Here is an 18,957-nt window from a genome sequence, read left to right as displayed (position 1 = left end):
TGCACTGAAATGGTGACAATTCTCAGCAGTTTGGTTTGGAGACATTTGTAAGTACAGTGATAGATTTCCCCACACATCAGACTTCTGGCTCGGCTTGCTCAATAAAGAAAAAATGTAAAGACCCTTCCTTTGCAGCAGCCAATTGAATTATACTTTGCAGCTGACATGCTCTTGATTCCCCTACGCAGACCATACATGGACAGCATTCTGTGCAGGTACTGTACCTGTATTTTGGGCACTGATGAATGCCACCTTGTTGGTGCCAGGCTTGATTCTGATAAAGCCACATTCTTGATGCATTGGCTTCTTGGTTTCAGGATTGAAACCATTAAATCTGTAAAATAAGTGAGGAAAGTTAGTCCAAGTATGATATGAAAGTTTAACAATTGTTACTGGTAAGTGGGGGTTATCAGGTATATTTGCAACTGGAGTGAAGAGAAGATGGAACTTTTCGGGCATATCCCAAGCAAAGCCATCCGCATATAAAAAGAATGCTGCTAACCACGAGGCCTCCACGCTTCTACACTGGAACAGGCAATGACTATTGACTTATTGTAGACGAGCACAAACTCAATTTCTCTCTCAAAATGAGTACTTTGTTTTAGCTTATTACTTTTTAAACAGGATATGATTTCTCCAGATCTTTTCTTTCTTTCTCTGTTCTCCTTGTACCACGTACCATGCCCAGCTAAGAGGATGGGCAGACAGTGCAACTTTTCATGCGACTTTCCTCAGCTAGTCTTGCAGAGAAGATTTTAGCTGCCGCTCAACACCTCCCCACAATAGACCAGCCAAGCCTGGTGACTCATTATGTAGTGAAACATAGGAACAAGCATACCCGCTTGCACTCTGTGGTATAACATGCCGTTATGTGCTGGCCCAATCATTGCCATAACACTCCTAAACCCTAAACCCTCACCTGTTTGTACAAGTAATGACATAAGCCAGCTGTACGCCACAATCCTTTGAGGTTACATAGAATTTACCCATAGAAACAGGCTCCACACGAGCCTCCTCCCACCCTACTTCATCTAACCCTATTAGCGGATCCTTCTATTCCTTTCTCCCTCGTGTTTATCCAGCTTCCCCTTAAATGCATCTATGTTATTCGCCTCAACTACTCCCTGCGGTAGCGAGTTTCACATTCTAACCACTCTCAGGGTGAGAAGTTTCTCCTGAGAGTTACAGCACCTCAGCAATCCAAAATAAATAGAGGCAGATTTTCCCGCCTGTCTGGGGCTATTGGATTGCTTGGGCGCAGCAAATACAGGAAAAATCGGGCGGGGAGGAATTCACGCTCCTAAAGGAACACATCCAATTGATTAAAGAATCAGGCAGGCTCCTTTTCAACACGAGTCCGCCCCTCCCAGTTTTCTTGCATTCGCTGTGCCCAGGAGATCCAACGGCCCCAGATGCAGAACAGGAGAAGCTGCCTCGTACACTGCAAGGAGTAATCCTGCCAACTGCTGATCCGTTCTATCTCCCGCACTTCTGCCCTCACCCCGCCCCTCCCTCCCGTAACCATGATAGGGTTCCCCTTGTCCTCACCTTTCATCTCCACCAGCCTCCACATTCAACGGATCATCCTCCGCCATCTCCAAAGTGATCCCACCACTAAATGCATCTTCCCCTCCCCTCTCAGCATTCCGTAGGGACCGCTCCCTCCGAGACACCCTAGTCCACTCCTTTATCACCCCCAGCACCCCTTCCCATGCAAGCGCAGGCGATGCAACACCTGCCCTTATACCCCCCCTTCCCACTGTCCAGGGCCCCAAACACCCCTTCCAGGTGAAACAGCGATTTACTTGTACTTCTTGCAATCTAGTATACTGTATTCGCTGCTCATGATGTGGTCTCCTCTACATTGGGGAGACCAAACGCAGATTGGGTGACCGCTTTGCGGAACACCTCCGTTCAGTCCGTAAGGATGACCCCGAGCTTCCGGTCGCCTGTCATTTTAATTCACCGCCCCATTCCCATTCAGACCTCACTGTACTCGGGCTCTTGCATTGTTCCACGGAAGCTCAGTGTAAACTCGAGGAACAGCACCTCATCTTCCGATTAGGCACTTTACAGCCTTCCGGACTCAATATTGAGTTCAACAATTTCAGATCATAACCTCGGCCCCCATTACATGTTTACTTATTATTTATCCACACCTTTGTTGTGGCCCTTTCCCCCCCCTTTTTTCTCTCCCACATGGCAGCTGTCTCCCATTCTGCCAGCGCATTTCACACCTAATCTAGAGCCGTCTTTTGTCTCCACTAGTCCTATCACTATCTCGTCTCGTTTTGAATACCTCTTAATGTCTCTTCACTTCTCTTTTGTTCTCTCCCAGCCTGGCCTTCAGTCTTGACAAAGGGTTTGACCCGAAACGTTGACTCTATTTTCTCTCCACGGATGTTGCCTGGCCTGCTGAGTTTTTCCAGCATTTTCTGTTGTTATTTCGGATTTCCAGCATCTGCAGTATTTTGCTATCGTGCTGATCTATGGCTATTGACTTGCACCTCCCACCCTCCCTTGCCAAGCGCCATCAACGCTGCCTACTTACTCTAGAAATGTTATTTTAGTAACAAAAGAAATTCTACATTCTTGGTCGGCAAATCTTCCTTCACTAGTTTGGGCAAACCAACTCTGTGCTACTGATCAACAACTGGAGCTGACAAAGCTGTGCGCTAGGTTATTGCTTTGCTAAAAATCAGACCGTAACTGTGAAAAAAGACATCTGACTTACGAGAAGTTCAGCATGGGCTGTCCAATGTGCGTGATCTGGACTTCCTCCATGTACTTGAAAGGTTTGATGGTTGGGTAGCAGCCTTCCCCTGAGGGCTCAGAAATCCAGCTTCCCAACATCCAAGAGAGAGGCTCAACAGCTGGGTTCAAATGAACTATAGAAGGGGGAAAAAAAATCAATGGAAAAGTTTAAAAAAAGAACTTGCATTTATACAGCGCCTTTCATGACCTCGGGAAATCCCAAAGTGCTTTACAGCTAATGAAGTACTTTTGAAGTGTATTCACTGTTGTAATTTAGGAAACGCGAGAGCCAATTTGCGCACAGCAAAGTCCTACTAACAGCAATGAGATAAATGACCAGATAATCTGTTAATTTTCAGTGATGTTGATGGAGGGATAAATATTGGCCAGCACACCAGGGAGATCTCCCCTGCTGTTCAAAATAGTGCCATTGGAATTTTATGGCATCCACCTGAGGGGGCAGACAGGGCCTCGATTTAACGTCTCATCTAAAAGACTGCACCTCCGACAGTGCAGCACTGTAAAAGAAAACACAAGAGTATTGATTCCATGATCCCAGCAGGGAGCCGTGTTCGAAGTGAGTACGAGACGGAAATTACACAACACTGCACTTCCAAAGCAATTCTCTGATCACACTCCCATCGAGCACAGCTCCTGGCCGGAAGCGTAGGATCACCCCAAGATCCGTGATTGACTCTCCCACCTGGACTGAGGCCCCAAGGCCAGTAGAATTCCAACTTCTAACAGCATAAGGGGAAAGGACTACAGAGCTGCCATGTCACTTTTATCTGCCCCCATCCAGTCAGCAGCAACCTTAGATACCTCTAGAACATGAATGTAATGCAGGGCGCGTCTTGGAAGATTCCATTTTGCTGCCTTTGTCTCGGTTATAGGTTTTGGGCCTGCCTTAGATATTCTTGAGTACAGTGATGCTAGTCTGATGGCAAGACACGCGAACCACCTACAGGAGTGGAGTGCTTCTGTACTGCCCCATATCTAATTATACAATGGTATAATTTGTAACAATGGGACCCCCTTGTAATCCAAATTGGATATTGTGTCTTTCACATGGGTCCTCACATGCACTGCACCAATCTTTCCAAAGGTGAATGGAAACACTTCAGTGAAGCGAGGCCAGATAGGAAGCATTAAGCCGCTTTATTTTACAGACAGCAGGTTGCCATACGGATTTCATTCATTCAACTAACAACAGAACCCTCTGTGAGAACAAGAAAAAAATAGATATGCCACACTATCCCTACTAATTCCTGGTCAACCTTCTAATCCTGACTGGCTCTGGGCTGGAGATGAGTGCGTTTCCCCTCACTAGACTGGGTCTGGGTCCAGCTGCCTGCCTGCCCGCCCGCCCACTCATGTGTCCTCTTCCTTTTCTCTGTCTTTTCAGCTGGTGTGGGAGGCTATCCCTCAGAGACTCCAGCCCCGATTAGTGATGTGCCAGTATGTATGGCTGTCAATAAAACCGGTTACCACTCCTCACCCTTTGGTGTGTTTAAAGAAAATATTTCCTACTATTCTCAAAATGAATAGGGCCACCCTGACTGAATAAGCCTGGGATCGTACAATTACCCTTCACTATCAGTTTGAAATAGACTGCAAGCTGTGACATTCCACAAATTGGTTCTTCTGGCTTTGATACGTGTCTTTAATGTCTGCAACCTGTGGGTTTTTTTTTAAACCCGTGCAAATTCACTTTGCTTTAAAATCCAACACTTAAGTATAGCTCATTCCCAAATCCTCTCTGCGAAGGAAATATGATCAAAAATCCAGAAACATGAGTTTCCGTGTGAAGCAAAACATCTCGGAATTATTTTCCTTTCTTGTCTTATTCTGTTTCCAACACGGACATTACCATCTTTGAATTAACGTTGTCTGCGTTTTACCAGCCTGAAGATTGCAGGAGCGAGGAAAGGCTGAGGAGCACGAAAAGTTCCACAGCTTTGAAATCATGCAAAGGAACCACAGTAAGAGACAGTGCACAATAAGTCTTGCTATCAATACAGAGTGGAGAAACAACATGTAGGATCAACTATTACAGTTTAGGAGGAGGAAAAGGGGAGATTTCAGAGGAGCAATTGCCACAGTATCATTGATAAAATTGAAAGAGACTGTAAGTTATGATGGAGAGAGAGATGTTGGAGGCTAGAGGTGAGACACGGAATGCTCAGAAGTCCAACTTTCATAGGAGAAACTGGGAGAAAACGCCTTACAACACTCACACTGGTCAGAATTTTACCAAGCCACTGTTAAGGGTATTTTGGCAGTTTAACTGTCTTATGCAAGAAATAGCAGCAGCAGGGGGGAAAAGAAAGTTTTTAAGTGTAGCTAAGACAAGGTGTATAGGTTCTTGCTTAAAGTCTCTAAAGGTGCATTTATCTTACCACACTGCCATTCTGAGCAACACAGCGAGGTAATGAGACCACACTATGACCTCAGGAAGTAACAAATTCCAGCTGAAAAATTTAAGGAAGCGAGCTCCCAAGTTGGTGATGGAAAGCCCCAATTATAGTTACCTGGACTTCCAGGAAGTCTTCAGTAATGTTCTGCATTAAAGGCTGCTATCACATTGGGTACCTCGGCAAAATTCACAAGAATTGATTGAAAGAGGACAAGCATTTGTCATTATGATGCAGGCTTCTCCCAACACTTGTGCCTCCTCTGAACTGAAACTCAACCTTGTATGTAGAGTAATTGGGAAAAGCTTCAAGGTTAATGACCCACCCTTGTACCACTGGGGTACACACCATTGTACAAGTGGCCCACCGTATACTCTGATCTCTCTGGCAGATGGAAAATCATGCTGACAGACCATATAGTTCACGCTAAAATTATTGGTTGAACTTACTGCAAAACACAGATTTATACAGAAGGTGTTCAGACACAATAGCAAGGCAGTATTTAACTTTCTCTAAAGCTTATTTTCTGGAAATAAAACAGAGTTTCAAATTCTCAATCTTCACACTAATGCTGCCTTTCAACAAGCCGGTCAACAGGAAAGTCTCTAGTTTATTTAGATGTAATATTTGAGAACTCAATTGTAACAGCCACCCCCGCCCCCCCCACCCTACCAGTCAAGGCGATTGCCTCTGCTCAGTGTTGTGATGTTTTGAGATTCATGGCTTGTAGGGCCTGTGAGGGTTAGAATTTTAAGTTTGTCTACTCGTTAATTAGCCATGGGATTGAGTGAAAACACCTTCATGTGCAGGATAAGAGGAGCCCATTCAGCCTCCAAGCCGACAAGGCCTCTGTCCTTAAGCAGAAACATGGGAGCTCATAGATGTCTGGAGAGGAAACACAAGCCTTGAACAACCTCTAGGAGGACCTTCTACTTGTGAGGGTACACTGTGAAATGTTTATGGTCATGTTGGCTACTCTAGCTGACGGCTGAACCGAGATAATAATCTCTTAACTCAGATGCCACCTTGACAGAGACCGAATGATGCCCCCCACACAAGGGAATGAGCAACTTTCCCCCAGCTCCCCTCGCCCCCCCTCCTCCCCCCCACCCCCCAAGGTAATGAGAGTGACTTTCCCAGCCCCCATCCCTGCCCTTCCCACCCCCAGGGAATGAGAGCAACTTTCCTAGCCACCCTCCCTGCACTCCCCCTCCCACACACAAGGGAATGAGTGACTCCCAGCCCCCACCCAACCCAAGGGAATAACAGTGACTTTCTGGCCCCCGTTGATGTTGCAAACCATCACACTGGCTTGCCCCGAACTACAGTAAGCAATGTTACAGAGATAGCCTTACTGCCCTACGTGCAAGATGGACTGCTCCTTTGTGCACGAGCTGAGCCCAGATGCCTGTCTGCTACCACCATCATCTGTGGGGAAGGTTACCTTTAGGGGGATGGTTCTGTGGTAGGCCTTCTTGTGACCACCAGTGATACTTTTCCAGGCAGTGCCAGGATCCCTGCGTGAAGTCCTGTGTTACTAGACCAATAGTTACCAGCTGGAAGGAACCAGGTGCAATCTGCCCTAGATTTACTTGGAATTCAGGGCCAATAGATGCAGATAATGTCTCTGTCGGTGTTCTATTGGTTTACTGATTCCAGCATTCTCTTGAATTCTCAGCACTGACATTTTTTTAAAAAGCAGCTCGCTGCCAGTCCCTGCACTCTCAGCCTCATTTGGCATTGTCATTGAGTTCCTGCCAGTACATGCTCATTAATGTGCTACTGGGTGGATATGCTAGGCCCTCTTTGCTCGTCTATCCTGTTCTGAAAAATGCAAGAAATGTAATGCAGTTGTTCCTTATGTGTGTGTGTGGGTGTGAATCAGAAGCATCATGCGACAAGCATTTTATTTGATTATGAGCAGCAGTAATCCTGAATGGAGTATTTTGCACTGTAATTAAAACCATCAGGCAGATGTTGTGCAGACATGCTGACCCAACTGCGGAAGCACCTCGCTGTTTTTGATGCAGACAATATATTCCATGGGTCAGTGCCCAAGGCGTACTGTGCGATCACAGGCCAAGTACGGTACACTCATGAACAAGGTGAGTAAACAAGGAGCTCGGTCCTACTGCACTTGCGATACTGTGTTCAGCCACAGTTTCACAACTGCAGCTGAACACATACAGCTGGAGAGATAATCGGGTGAGGAAGGAGTCAAAGTGAATTCGAGCTGGGCGAATTGAGTAGAGCTGTTAAAAGGAGACAAAAGATTGAGTGGGCTGGGTCAGACTGAGGGGAGCACAAGGAGCGAGTGGGCTGGGTCAGACTGAGGGGAGCACAAGGAGCGAGTAGGCTGGGTCAGACTGAGGGGAGCACAAGGAGCGAGTGGGCTGGGTCAGACTGAGGGGAGCACAAGGAGCGAGTGGGCTGGGTCAGACTGAGGGGAGCACAAGGAGCGAGTGGGCTGGGTCAGACTGAGGGGAGCACAAGGAGCGAGTGGGCTGGGTCAGACTGAGGGGAGCACAAGGAGCGAGTGGGCTGGGTCAGACTGAGGGGAGCACAAGGAGCGAGTGGGCTGGGTCAGACTGAGGGGAGCACAAGGAGCGAGTGGGCTGGGTCAGACTGAGGGGAGCACAAGGAGCAAGTGGGCTGGGTCAGACTGAGGGGAGCACAAGGAGCGAGTGGGCTGGGTCAGACTGAGGGGAGCACAAGGAGCGAGTGGGCTGGGTCAGACTGAGGGGAGCACAAGGAGCGAGTGGGCTGGGTCAGACTGAGAGGAGCACAAGGAGCGAGTGGGCTGGGTCAGACTGAGGGGAGCACAAGGAGCGAGTGGGCTGGGTCAGACTGAGAGGAGCACAAGGAGCGAGTGGGCTGGGTCAGACTGAGGGGAGCACAAGGAGCGAGTGGGTTGGGTCAGACTGAGGGGAACACAAGGAGCGAGTGGGCTGGGTCAGACTGAGGGGAGCACAAGGAGCGAGTGGGCTGGGTCAGACTGAGGGGAGCACAAGGAGCGAGTGGGCTGGGTCAGACTGAGGGGAGCACAAGGAGCGAGTGGGCTGGGTCAGACTGAGGGGAGCACAAGGAGCGAGTGGGTTGGGTCAGACTGAGGGGAGCACAAGGAGCGAGTGGGCTGGGTCAGACTGAGGGGAGCACAAGGAGCGAGTGGGCTGGGTCAGACTGAGGGGAGCACAAGGAGCGAGTGGGCTGGGTCAGACTGAGGGGAGCACAAGGAGCGAGTGGGCTGGGTCAGACTGAGGGGAGCACAAGGAGCGAGTGGGCTGGGTCAGACTGAGGGGAGCACAAGGAGCGAGTGGGCTGGGTCAGACTGAGGGGAGCACAAGCAGGAACTCAACAGACAGAGCTTCATCAGAGACGGTGGATGGAACCAAAATGAAGGGCACAAGGGTTTGTTATGATTGACATTGGCTGCAACCAATCAGAAAAAACAAGACATCTGCAGAACGCCCAGGCAACAAAGCCCAACCCAATAATTCAAACTCTTGCCAAATACTCCAAATTGAGCTAGAGGCCCCCAACACAGCAATCATATTCCAGGGGTTTACAATATTGTGCAGGCAGTTCCGAGTAAGAAAAAGTATATTATTCTGAATTGTCTAATTCTTTAATCTATGTCATAAATACTATTTACCAATAGATTTTCAGCCAGCTTCACAAGCAACTCAGTTGCTGCTAGGAGCTAGTTTGAGATTCATGACCTTCAAAAAAATGAATAATTTGACGGCAAGAACATTAGAGACTGAGACAAACTGCTTTTGAGGCATTCATGTTCAGTCAATTTAATACTTGATGGGTTATCTGTTAAATTACCAATCACAAATTATTGCCTCAGAAACACGTGCTATGATGCAAGCGGTGTGACTAATTATGTAGGTACAGTAGATAATTCAAAGCTCTTTCTGTAGACATGAACTGCTGCCATTTTGGTATCTATCTGCTGCCCTCTACTGTGCCTTTCTATAGTTACACCAGGAATAGCATCTTGCTCGGGGAGTTACTGAGCACTCCCTATACAGGGTTATACATAGAATTACACAGAACTTACAACATGGAAACAGGCCATTTGGCCCAACCAGCCTGTGTCAGCATTTACCCTTCACGCAAGTAAACATTTACCTACCTCGTTCCTTTTACCTTCATCCACCTATCTAATCTGATCTGGACTAGAACTCACTCCTCATGCTGAGCACCTTACATTTTCTGGTTCAGCTCAGAAGACTGGGTCAGAGACTCACACCCATTGCCCTCTTTGCCAGCAAATAGGTTTCTTTTCAGTGCATTTATATAGTGCCTGTAATGTAACAAAAATCGCACGGTGCTTCACAAAGATAGATAGATAAGGGAATGGATGACGAGAGGGTGGGGGGGGGCGGCGGCGAGGGCGGGGGGAGCGAGGGCGGGAGGGGCGAGGCGGTACAGGGGAGGGGGAGAGGGGGAAGGGGGGAAGAGAGAGCGGGGAGGGGGGGGAGAGCGGGGGGGGGAGAGCGCGGGGAGGGCGGGTGAGAGCGCGGGGAGGGCGGGGAGGGGGGAGGGCGGGGAGGGGGGGAGAGAGGGGAGGGGGGAGAGAGGGGAGGGGGGAGAGAGGGGAGGGGGAGAGGGGGGAGAGTGGGGAGGGGGGGAGAGTGGGGAGGGGGGGGAGAGCGGGGAGGGGGGAGAGCGGGGGGGGAGAGCGGGGAGGGGGGGAGAGCGGGGAGGGGGGAGAGCGGGGAGGGGGGGGAGAGCGGGGAGGGCGGGTGAGAGCGCGGGGAGGGGGGAGGGCGGGAGGGCGGGGAGGGGGGGAGAGAGGGGAGGGGGGAGAGAGGGGGGGGAGAGCGGGGAGGGGGGGAGGGCGGGGAGAGCGGGGAGGGGGGGAGAGAGGGGAGGGGGGGAGAGAGGGGAGGGGGGAGAGAGGGGAGGGGGGAGAGAGGGGAGGGGGAGAGCGGGGGAGGGGGGGAGAGCGGGGAGGGGGGGAGAGCGGGGAGGGGGGAGAGAGGGGAGGGGGGAGAGAGGGGAGGGGGGAGAGAGGGGAGGGGGGGGGAGAGCGGGGGGGGAGAGCGGGGAGGGGGGGAGGGGAGGGGGAGCGGGGGGGGGAGAGCGGGGAGGGGGGGGAGAGCGGGGAGGGGGGGGGAGAGCGGGGAGGGGGGCGGAGAGCGGGGAGGGGGGGCGGAGAGCGGGGGAGAGAGCGGGGGAGGGCGGGAGAGCGGGGGGGGAGAGCGGGGGGGGAGAGCGGTGGGGGGGAGAGCGGGGGGGGGCGGAGAGCGGGGGGGGAGCGGGGGGGGAGAGCGGTGGGGGGGAGAGCGGGGGGGGGCGGAGAGCGGGGGGGGGAGAGCGGGGAGGGGGAGCGGGGGGGGGAGCGGGGGGGGGAGGGGGAGCGGGGGGAGAGCGGGGAGGCGGGGAGGGGGGGAGAGCGGGGAGGGGGGGGGGGGAGAGAGCGGGGAGCAGGACAAAAGATTGGTTAATAAAAAAGGTTTTGAAGTTGGAGAGAGACTGGGAGACAGAAGAGTTAGGCCGGGGGGGTTTGGGAGGGGAGGGGGGGGGCGGGGCATCAGAGCGAGATCCAGAGAAGCAATTGAAGGCTCCTTTAGCAATGGTGGGCAAAGGGCCGGGGAGACTGCACAGAGTCTAAGGGTGAGAGAGGGTCACAGTGAATCAATTCATCGCGTTATTTGAAGAGGAGCAGGGGAGCTTGCCCCGATGTCTTGGCCAACATTTCTCCCTCAACCAACATCAGTAAAACCGATCAACTGGTCATTTGCCTTATTGAAGTTTGTGGGACCTTGCTGTGTGTAAATTGGCTGCCCTGTTTCCTACATTACAAAAGTGACTACACTTCAAAAAGTACTTCATTGGCTATAAAGCACTTTGGATGTCAAGCACTTTGGATGTCCTGAGGGTGTAAAAGACACTATATAAATGCAAGTTCTTTCTTTGATGAAGATTACATTCCCCCCTCCCCCGAGGAGTCCTTAAGTGTAATAACAGGGTGACAACAAGATTCAAACTCAGGTCTCAGACAAGAATTCAATGCTCTCTGGGATTGTGATGTAGTTACTAGGATGGACCTTGCTGGAGGAGGTTTTCCTTAAAAATACTAATCTACAGTCAAAAAGAAAAAAAGACTTGCATTTATATAGCGCCTTTCACGACCACTAGGCGTCCCAAAGCGAATATCAGCAATGGTGGTCTGCAAGTGATCACTAGGATATGCAGAAACCCTCTTCAGTCATTTCTAAGTGCTGCCCAACAACAGGATTATTCAGGAACTGACCAACAGGACCAACACACAGACCTATACTCTCCCAACGCACTTACAACTGCACAATCAAAATCCCAACTGTCCCGCCTTTGGCCCTCCATTCACCACAACATTTCTGCAGCCACTGATCTGTTCACCTTTGATGCCCTAGTCCCTACTAAAACAATTATTCTCTCTCACCCTGGCCGTTCCTCCTGGCGCAGCCCTCATCTTCGCTCCCTCAAGTCCAAGGGACGCAGACTTGAAAGGATGTGGCGAACAACTGGTTTAGCCATTCACCGCCAGATCTGGCTGGACCACAAAGTACTGTCGGGTCCTGCTCTCATCTGCCGAAACTGCTCACTATTCCAGGATCATTCTGGAATTCAAAGATAACCTCTGGCTTCTTTTCTCGGCTGAAAACCGTCTTCTTAAACCCCTCTCCCCTGTCTCCTCCACGCTTACCTCCAACAACAAGTGTGAGGAGCTCATGGACTTCTTTGTCACTAAGATTTAGACCATCCGTTCAGTTGCCTCTGCCACTTCACTTCCTTCCCCATGCCCACCGGGCCAAACTTCCTCTAAGGTTCTTCTCTGCCCTAACCCTGAACTTGCATCTTTCTCCAGTTTCTCTCCGATCTCCCTTCATGCCCTCGCCGAGCTCATCTTGTCTACGATACCCACTTCGTGCTTGCTTGGCCCTATTCCCACCAAACTGCTGACCACCCAACTTCCCTTCCTGGCTCACATGTTAACTGATATTGTTAACGGCTCTCTCCTCAGGTACTGTCCCCCTCTCCTTCAAATCTGCCGTCATCACCCCTCTCCTCAAAGAAAATCCTTAACCCCTTCGTCCTTGCAAACTGCCACCCCATCTCCAACCTCCCTTTCCTCTCCAAAGTTCTTAAACATGTTGTCGCCTCCCAAATCCTTGCCCATCTTTCCTGCAATTCCATGTTTGAATGTCTCCAATCAGGTGTCCACCCCAGCCACAGTATCGAAATGGCTCTCAAAGTCACAAAAGACATCTTATGTGACTGTAACAAAGGTAAACTTTCCCTCCTCGTTTTCTCTACCTGCCTGCAGCCTTTGACATGGTTGACCACACCATCTTCCTCCAAAGCCTCTCTACTGTCATCCAACTGGGTGGGACTGCATTCACCTGGTTTCATTCTTATTTATCTACTCATAGCCAGAGAATCACCTGCAATGGCTTCTCTTCTCGCTCCCGCATCGTTGCCTCTGGTGTCCCCCAAGGATCTATCCTTGGCCCCCTCCTGTTTCTCATCTATACGCTGCCCCGCAGCGACCTCATCTGAAAACACAGCGTCAGTTTTCACATGTACGCCGACGACACCCAGCTCTACCTCACTACTACCTCTCTCGACCCCTCAACTGTCTCTAAATAGTCAGGCTGTTTATCTGACATGCAATACTGGATGAGCAGAAATTTCCACCAATTAAATATTGGGAAGACCGAAGCCATTGTCTTCGGTCCCCGCCACAAACTCTGTTCCCTAGCCACTGACTACATCCCTCTCCCCGGCAACTGTGAGGCTGAACCAGACTGTTCGCAACCTTGGTATCATATTTGACCCCAAAATGAGCTTCCGACTACATATCCGCGTCATCACTAAGACTGCCTATTTCCACCTCCGGAACATCGCCCGGCTCAACCCGTTTCAGTTCATCTGCTGCTGAAGCCCTCATCCATGCCTTTGTTACCTCTAGACTTGACTATTCCAATGCAGTCCCGGCCGGCCTATGACGTTCAACCCTCCATAAACTTGAAGTCATCGAAAACTCTGCTGCCCGTCCTAACTTGCACCAAGTCTTGTTCACCTATCGCCCCTGTGCTCGCTGACCTACATTGATTCCCAGTTAGGCAACACCTCAATTTAAAAATTCTCATCCTTGTTTTCAAATCCCTCCCTATCTCTGTAATCTCCTCCAGCTTCACAACCCTCCGAGATATCTGCGCTCCTTCAATTCTGGCCTCTTGAGCATTCCTGATTTTAAATCGCTCCACTGTAGGAGTCTCTGCACTCCTAGCAAAGAATCTATAAACTCAATAGTAGTTAACAAACTGAGTTTAATGTACTAAAACTTTACAAAACAAGAAAATGCAGGAGAAGCTCTAAACAGGTCTATTCACTATCACTCCACACGAGGGCTGGCTGGAAACGCCTTCTACCTCTGACGTCATGACATTTCCAGCCGTTGGGACGTCACATGACCCACGTGATGATGCCATCGCGTCAGATCGCGATTTTGTCGATCTAGCTCTGTTTAACCAGAGCCAACATTAAAAGGTAATAAACATGATTAAAGGCAATTGTACAAGTCACTGTGAGAGTCTCTTAGTGGCTTTGCCACACCACCATTGGCAGCCGTGCCTTCAGCTGCCGAGGCCCTAAGCTTTGGAATTCCCTCCCTAAACCTCTCCGCCTCTCTTTCCTCCTTTAAGATGCTCCTTAAAACCTACATCTTTGACCAAGCTTTTGGTCATCTGCCCTAATATCTCCTTATGTGGATCGGTGTCAAAATTTGTTTTATAATGCTCCTGTGAAGCGCCTTGGGATGTTTTAATATATTAAAGCCACTATATATCTATACTAGCTGGGGGGTGCCCGGCGGTGCCGAGGCTTTTTTGAGGGCATGTTGTTGTTGGAAGAGGGAGCGACTGGGGGGGGAGAGAGAGAGAGAGAGGAAAGGAGAGAGAGAGAGGGAAGGAGAGAGAGAGAGAGAGAGAGGGAAGGAGAGAGAGAGAGAGGGAAGGAGAGAGAGATGGAAGGAGAGAGAGAGAGAGAGAGAGAGAGATGGAAGGAGAGAGAGAGAGATGGAAGGAGAGAGAGAGAGAGAGGGAAGGAGAGAGAGAGAGAGGGAAGGAGAGAGAGAGATAGAGGGAAGGAGAGAGAGAGAGAGGGAAGGAGAGAGAGAGAGATGGAAGGAGAGAGAGAGAGATGGAAGGAGAGAGAGAGAGATGGGAGGAGAGAGAGAGAGATGGAAGGAGAGAGAGAGAGAGATGGAAGGAGAGAGAGAGAGAGAGATGGAAGGAGAGCGAGAGAGAGATGGAAGGAGAGAGAGAGAGATGGAAGGAGAGAGAGAGAGATGGAAGGAGAGAGAGAGAGAGAGAGAGAGATGGAAGGAGAGAGAGATGGAAGGAGAGAGAGAGAGAAGGAGAGAGAGAGAGAGGGGAGGAGAGAGAGAGAGAGGGAAGGAGAGAGAGAGAGAGGGAAGGAGAGAGAGAGAGAGGGAAGGAGAGAGAGAGAGAGGGAAGGAGAGAGAGAGAGAGGGAAGGAGAGAGAGAGAGGGAAGGAGAGAGAGAGAGAGAGAGAGAGGGAAGGAGAGAGAGAGGGAGAGAAGGAGAGAGAGAGAAGGAGAGAGAGAGAGAGGGAAGGAGAGAGAGAGAGAGGGAAGGAGAGAGAGAGAGAGGGAAGGAGAGAGAGGGAAGGAGAGTGAGGGAAGGAGAGAGAGAGAGAGAGAGGGGGAAGGAGAGAGAGAGAGAGAAAGAGAGGGAAGGATAGATGAGGGAGAACCAGTGGATGTGGTGTATTTGGACTTTCAGAAGGCTTTCGATAAGGTCTCACACAAGAGATTAGCGTGCAAAATTAAGGCACATGGGATTGGGGGCAAGGTATTGAATTGGATAGAGAACTGGTTGGCGGACAGAAAGCCAAGAGTTGGAATAAACGGGTCGTTTTCCGAGTGGCAGGCAGTGATGAGTGGGGTACCGCAAGGATCGGTCCTAGAACCCCAGCTGTTCACAAGAAATATTAATGATCTGGACGAGGGAATTGGATGTAATATCTCCAAATTTGCAGACGACACAAAGCTGGGCGGGAGGGTAAGCTGCGAGGAGGATGTCGGGAAACTCCAGTACGATTTGGACAGGTTGGGTGATTGGGCAGAAACATGGCAAATACACTATAATGTGGATAAATGTGAGGTTATCCATTTTGGTGGCAAAAACAGGAAGGCAGATTATTACTTGAATGGCAATAGATTGGGAGAAGGGGAAGTGCAAAGAGACCTGGGGGTCCTTGTGCACCAGTCGCTGAAGGTAAGCATGCAGGTGCAGCAGGGCAGTTAAGAAGGCAAATGGTATGTTGGCCTTCGTAGCAAGAGGGTTCGAGTACAGGAACAAGGATGTCTTGTTACAGTTGTACAGGGCCTTGGTGAGACCGCACCTTGAGTATTGTGTGCAGTTTTGGTCACCTTACCTGAGGAAGGACGTTCTTGCCATGGAGGGAGTGCAGCGAAGATTCACCAGGCTGATACCTGGGATGGCAGGAATGACGTATGAGGAGAGATTGTGTCGATTGGGCTTATACTCACTGGAGTTTAGAAGATTGAGAGGGGATCTCATCGAAACCTATAAAATTCTGTCAGGTCTGGACAGACTAGATGCAGGAAGGATGTTTCTGATGGCCGGGGGTCATAGTCTAAGGATAAGGGGTAAGCCATTTAGGACTGAAATGAGGAGGAATTTCTTCACCCAGAGAGTGGTGAACCTGTGGAATTCTCTGCCACAGAGGGCGGTGGAGGCCAGTTCATTAAATATATTCAAGAAAGAGTTGGATATATTTCTTGAGGCTAAAGGGATTAAGGGATATGGGGAAAAGGCAGGGACAGGGTACTGAATTGGATGATCAGCCATGATCACATTGAATGGCGGAGCAGGCTCGAAGGGCCTACTCCTGCTCCTATCTTCTATGTTTCTATGAGAGAGAGACGGGGTGAGAGAGAGAGCAAGAGAGAGAGACTGGGGGAGAGAGAGAGAGAGAGAGAGACTGGGGGGAGAAGAGAGAGAGAGAGTTTGGGAGGAGAAGAGAGAGAGAGAGAGATGGGGGGAGAAGAGAAAGAGAGAGAGATTGGGGGGGAAGAGAAAGAGACTGGGAGTGTGAGAGAGAGAGAGAGAGAGGGACTGGAAGTGTGAGAGAGAGAGAGAGAGAGAGACTGGAAGTGTGAGAGAGAGAGAGACTGGGAGTGTGAGAGAGAGAGAGACTGGGAGTGTGAGAGAGAGAGAGACTGGGAGTGGGAGAGAGAGAGACTGGGAGTGAGAGAGAGACTGGGAGTGTGAGAGAGAGAGACTGGGAGTGAGAGAGACAGAGAGAGACTGGGAATGTGAGAGAGAGAGAGAAAGACTTGGAATGTGAGAGGGAGAGAGAGAGACTGGGAGTGTGAGAGAGAGAGACTGGGCGTGTGAGAGAGAGAGGGCGACTGGGAGTGTGAGAGAGAGAGAGAGAGAGAGAGAGAGGGAGACTGGGAGTGAGAGAGAGAGAGAGAGAGACTGGGAGCGTGAGAGAAAGAGAGAGAGAGAGAGACTGGGAGTGAGAGAGAGAGAGAGACTGGGAGTGAGAGAGAGAGAGAGAGACTGGGAGTGTGAGAGAGAGTCTGGGAGTGTGAGAGAGAGTGGGAGTGTGTGAGAGAGATAGAGAGAGAGAGAGACTGGGAGTGTGAGAGAGAGACTGGGAGTGTGAGAGAGAGTGTCTGGGAGTGTGAGAGAGAGTGAGAGTGGGAGTGCGTGAGAGAGAGAGAGAGACTGGAGTGTGAGAGAGAGACTGGGAGTGAGAGAGAGAGAGAGATTGGGAGTGAGAGAGAAAGACTGGGAATGTGAGAGAGAGACTGGGAGTGTGTGTGAGAGAGAGAGAGACTGGGAGTGAGAGAGAGAGAGTCTGGGAGTGTGAGAGAGAGTGGGAGTGTGTGAGAGAGATAGAGGGAGAGAGAGGCTGGGAGTGTGAGAGAGAGAGACTGGGAGTGTGAGAGAGAGTGTCTGGGAGTGTGAGAGAGAGTGAGAGTGGGAGTGCGTGAGAGAGAGAGAGAGACTGGGAGTGTGAGAGAGAGACTGGGAGTGTGTGAGAGAGATTGGGAGTGTGAGAGAGAGAGAGATTGGGAGTGTGAGAGAGAGAGAGATTGGGAGCGTGAGAGAGAGAGAGATTGGGAGTGTGAGAGAGAGAGATTGGGAGTGAGAGAGAGAGAGATTGGGAGTGAGAGAGAGAGAGAGAGAGATTGGGTGGGTGAGAGAGAGAGAGATTGGGAGTGTGAGAGAGAGAGATTGGGAGTGTGAGAGAAACTGGGAGTGTGAGAGAGAGAGAGAGGGAGACTGGGAGTGAGAGAGAGTGAGAGAGAGAGAAAGAGACTGGGAGTGTGTGAGAGAGAGAGAGAGAGAGACTGGAAGAGTGAGAGAGAGAGAGACTGGGAGTGTGAGAGAGAGAGAGAGACTGGGAGTGTGTGAGAGAGAGAGAGAGAGAGAGAGGGAGAGACTGGGAGTGAGAGAGAGAGAGAGAGAGAGAGAGACTGGGAGTGTGAGAGAGAGAGACTGGGAGTGTGAGAGAGAGAGAGAGAGAGAGACTGGGAATGTGTGTGAGAGAGAGACTGGGAGTGAGAGAGAGATTGGGAGTGAGAGAGAGAGAGAGACTGGGAGTGTGAGAGAGAGGGAGAGAGACTGGGAGTGAGTGAGAGAGAGAGAGAGAGACTGGGAGAGTGAGAGAGAGAGAGAGAGAGACTGGGAGTGAGAGAGAGAGACTTGGAGTGTGAGAGAGAGAGAGAGAGAGAGGGAGAGACTGGGAGTGAGAGAGAGAGAGACTGGGAGTGTGAGAGAGAGAGAGAGACTGGGAGTGTGAGAGAGAGACTGGGAATGTGAGAGAGAGAGAGACTGGGAGTGTGTGACAGAGAGAGATTGGGAGTGAGAGAGAGAGAGAGACTGGGAGTGTGAGAGAGGGAGAGAGAGAGAGAGATTGGGAGTGTGAGAGAGGGAGAGATTGGGAGTGTGAGAGAGAGAGAGATTGGGAGTGTGAGAGAGAGAGATTGGGAGTGTGAGAGAGAGAGATTGGGAGAGTGAGAGAGAGAGAGAGATTGGGAGTGTGAGAGAGAGAGAGATTGGGAGTGAGAGAGAGATTGGGAGTGTGAGAGAGAGAGATTGGGAGTGTGAGAGAGAGAGATTGGGAGTGTGAGAGAGAGATTGGGAGTGTGAGAGAGAGAGATTGGGAGTGTGAGAGAGAGAGATTGGGAGTGTGAGAGAGAGAGATTGGGAGTGTGAGAGAGAGAGATTGGGAGTGTGAGAGAGAGAGATTGGGAGTGTGAGAGAGATTGGGAGTGTGAGAGAGAGAGAGATTGGGAGTGTGAGAGAGAGAGATTGGGAGTGTGAGAGAGAGATTGGGAGTGTGAGAAAGAGAGAGAGAGACTGGGAGTGAGAGAGAGAGAGATTGGGAGTGAGAGAGAAAGACTGGGAATGTGAGAGAGAGAGAGAGAGAGAGACTGGGAGTGTGTGAGAGAGAGAGAGAGAGACTGGGACTGAGAGAGAGAGAGAGACTGGGAGTGAGAGAGAGAGAGAGAGACTGGGAGTGTGAGAGAGAGTCTGGGAGTGTGAGAGAGAGTGGGAGTGTGTGAGAGAGATAGAGAGAGAGAGAGAGACTGGGAGTGTGAGAGAGTGTGTCTGGGAGTGTGAGAGAGAGTGAGAGTGGGAGTGCGTGAGAGAGAGAGAGAGACTGGGAGTGTGAGAGAGAGAGAGAGAGAGAGACTGGGAGTGTGTGAGAGAGAGAGAGATTGGGA

The 18,957-nt window shown here is 50.6% G+C and overlaps 1 protein-coding gene across 1 annotated transcript in view; it reads right to left on the bottom strand.

Annotated features, from left to right (window-relative positions):
- Positions 1 to 18,957, bottom strand: part of thap4 (THAP domain containing 4) — a 410,225-nt gene that overhangs the window by 44,587 nt on the left and 346,681 nt on the right. Inside the window, exons 3-4 of the mRNA XM_085990827.1 lie at positions 2,735 to 2,888; positions 225 to 334 (exon numbers count right to left, since the gene is read on the bottom strand). Coding sequence (XP_085846953.1) covers positions 225 to 334; positions 2,735 to 2,888 — 264 coding nt within the window. The remainder of the gene's footprint in view (positions 1 to 224; positions 335 to 2,734; positions 2,889 to 18,957) is intronic.

The sequence above is a fragment of the Somniosus microcephalus genome, chromosome 6, assembly GCF_052327205.1.
Source record: "Somniosus microcephalus isolate GS21.2 chromosome 6, FLI_Smic_1.0, whole genome shotgun sequence".
Taxonomy (NCBI): Eukaryota; Metazoa; Chordata; class Chondrichthyes; order Squaliformes; family Somniosidae; genus Somniosus; species Somniosus microcephalus.
The sequence above is the reverse complement of the archived record's forward strand: the minus strand, read 5'-3'. Positions and strand labels throughout refer to the sequence as shown.